At 27.2% G+C, this 3,200-nt stretch overlaps 1 protein-coding gene across 6 annotated transcripts in view; it reads right to left on the minus strand.

Moving 5' to 3' along the window:
• Positions 1-3,200, minus strand: part of LOC108754122 (nuclear receptor coactivator 3-like) — a 163,199-nt gene that overhangs the window by 62,078 nt on the left and 97,921 nt on the right. For all 6 annotated transcript variants that reach the window (XM_018496206.1, XM_018496204.1, XM_018496203.1 and 3 more), the window contains one exon: positions 2,784-2,891. In XM_018496206.1, the coding sequence (XP_018351708.1) occupies positions 2,784-2,891 (108 nt within the window). The remainder of the gene's footprint in view (positions 1-2,783; positions 2,892-3,200) is intronic.

Raw genomic sequence — 3,200 nt, forward strand, 5'->3', positions numbered from 1 at the left:
GTTAAATATATATTACACTTCATTAAATACTAATTAGTTATTTAAATATTGTTTGAAAAATTGCAGCATTTCATTGTGTACTTAACGAATTTATGCTTAAAAATGTTAAAACATTTATTTTCTAAGATATGTAATCAATATAAGAAAATATTCAAAGTTCAAGACGACAATAGTTTTATTTTTAATATTTATGCATAAATATAAGTGTTAAGAAATTGTCTAAATATTCGTTTTCAAAAACTAGATAAAGAATAAAAGTGCCATTGACAGATTATCTCTTTGTTATTATTTTTAAACGTGATTTCTCCAAGGTATATCTTTCTGTTAATACCTTTTTAAGTAGAAGTCATTAGATTTATTAATTATAGTAAATTGTAAACCCCAGAATAAATCGCTATTATTTCTATGACTAAAGTTTTCCCCGATTTTATTGCGTCAAAGAACATTCTCGTTCGTCTTATGATAAGAAAAGTATAAAGTTTTTCTATATAATCGATTCATAAATTTGTTCTGACACAGTTTGTCTGTCATACTCGCATTTTACACTTTTGCAATTAATAACAGATTCCGAATTTTAAGTCGCTCGTCCCAAAAAATTTCGATTGTGATTGTTGTATTTTTTTAAATTCATGTCCTAATATTTAAACATCAAATTAAAATTCGGTAAATATTCAAATTTAAATCACTCTAAAAAAATTTAATTAACTGCAACTCACGTTTGTGACTCGAGAAGGCATTAACCCCAAATTAGTCAAAAAATCTATTATTAAAATTACAGACCTAAAATTTCTGTACATGCTGGACGTGTAACAAAACATCACGAAGCATTAATAAAAATCTTACGAAGGGATTTCGAAACTTTATAAAAAAAGAAAATTTTTCTCTTCTTTTTTAAATGCTGAACCAATTCTTTTTGTCCCATTGAAACGGAAATTGTTTGATTGACCTTGCGTGACGTCACATCGGTCCAGCAGACTCTCGCTTTACTATAATGCCACTCTGCAATTTTAATACTGTCTTGCCAGTTGCTATCCAGCCACGTACTCGCGCGGCAAAATCATAGGATTAAAATCAAAAGTAAAAGCGATATAACTTTAGCGTTTACTTTCCTTCCCACGTTACAAATACAAAAAATTTATTGTATTAATGTTATGGATATTCTATAATATAAAAAAAATATTTTTTAAGAAACTTTAAACCTCTTTGAGAAAGACTCAGAATTTCATCAATAATGAAATTCTAAGAATAAAGTATTAATTTTACACAGATGATTTACTATTACTTTCTTTCGATTGTTTCTAGTAATTTAAAAAAACAATTTTTCCCAACATTGTTATTCTTATTTCGAATTCTAACATCGAATATCAATTTCTATAGTGAAACGAGATTTAAATATATATCAAATTTAGTAACCTTTCTGACATTTTTATAGATGATAAAATTAAAAAAAATCAGAATTTTAGATTTAAATATACTATTTTATGTAAATTTCATTCTTTTTCTATCGGTTAATTAATTTTTTATGAAATTTTATGAATGCAAAAAGATGCAAATAATCATCAATGTTTGGTTATTGGTGCTAATGAAATTAAACAATAGCCCATTAATAATTACTAATATATTACACAATTGTTATCGAAACAATGACTACATTTTCCATATTATATGTAAACACACAGATGAAATTTATACAACAATTTAATAAAATTTTATTCATGCGCGACATTAACCAAACATTACTTTAACATTAAAGTCTGTTCAATCAGCGAATGCTCAAAAACTTGCGTGTTTGTGTTTGTTATTAATAATTCGATAAGCTCTTTAGCAAAATGGATGGCAACGGATTACGGCGTGTACACATCGCCAAGCCTTTAAAAATCGTTGAAAATAAATTATTAGTTTCCAAACTTTAAAAACTCATACATTCTATTCTGGATATCTAATCCTTAAAAATTCATTAAAAAACTAACCAAACATTAATTAATTTGAATCCAGAATTGTCACGTTTTACTTGCGCTTCAAAAAAATTCAATTTTGAACCTTTCAAAGCAGTTTTCTCTTACTTTTCTTATTTCCCTCATCCTTCCACTCCACTTTTATATTATTTTGTAATATTGCTACCTAAATTATTGGCAATGTAATAAAAAATATTTTGTTAAATAATATTTTATTGAAATTAAATTAAACTGGATTCCCGTAATTTTTTTAACGATAAAAACTTTTGACGATATTTATTAATTTTTCGTATACAAACCGCATTACGCGTAAAAGAAAACAAAATGGGACGCTGATATTCATCTTTCAATCCTTTTTTCCATTAATCGAAAAATTAAATTTATTTTTAAATTAATTAAAATAACCGATTATAAAGTACAAATTTTGATTGTTTCGTTGCTTTTGTTATTTCATTATAACACAACAATTGCATCGAAATTATTATAATATTAAAATTATTAATTACGCAACAAAATCATTACGTAATAATAAAAGAAGGAATCATCGATTAATGGAAAAATACAATAAGGAAACGAACTTGATTTTGCATATTTCTTTCATACGTTTAATATAATCATTTGTTTTTGTCTGTAATAATATTTTTGTAGAATTGTATCAAACGATGATGCTTTGTAATAATAGTATAATTATTTTTATTCACTGATAGCCGCATTTGGTACCAAATATGCGATGTGAAACGCGGGTTTTCATTCATTGTACCGTCCAGATTGCAGATCCGAGCTTGTACCGCAAGAAAAAAAAGAAAAAAACAGGAGATTGATACTCACAGCTGCGACTGAGGCTTTGCATCTGATTTCTTTCTTTTCTTGGTAATGCCGCTGGTAATCGCACTCATTTTGACCCACAACGGGTCTTGCAATTCACACGGGCCAGGCCTGCAACAAAAGCGCGATCGCAATTAGACAAAAAAGTACATCAGAAAATATAAGACGTACGAATCTTACATAAAAGTAACAAATCCTTAAATGCATCAGGACATATCGATATTATCGATAAATAACATTCTAGAAATATTTCTACTGCCTTTATTTGTATCAAGCAATTTATCGATTAAAGAATTGTGTAAACAGCTTGAATTTCACTAAAAATACTTGCAAGAAAATATAATTCGAAAGTAAATTAAAAGTCTCGTCTCGAAAAAATATTCAATAAATATACCGGCCTTTCTTACATATAACATCGAT

The sequence above is a fragment of the Trachymyrmex septentrionalis genome, unplaced genomic scaffold, assembly GCF_001594115.1.
Source record: "Trachymyrmex septentrionalis isolate Tsep2-gDNA-1 unplaced genomic scaffold, Tsep1.0 scaffold76, whole genome shotgun sequence".
Lineage (NCBI taxonomy): Eukaryota > Metazoa > Arthropoda > Insecta > Hymenoptera > Formicidae > Trachymyrmex > Trachymyrmex septentrionalis.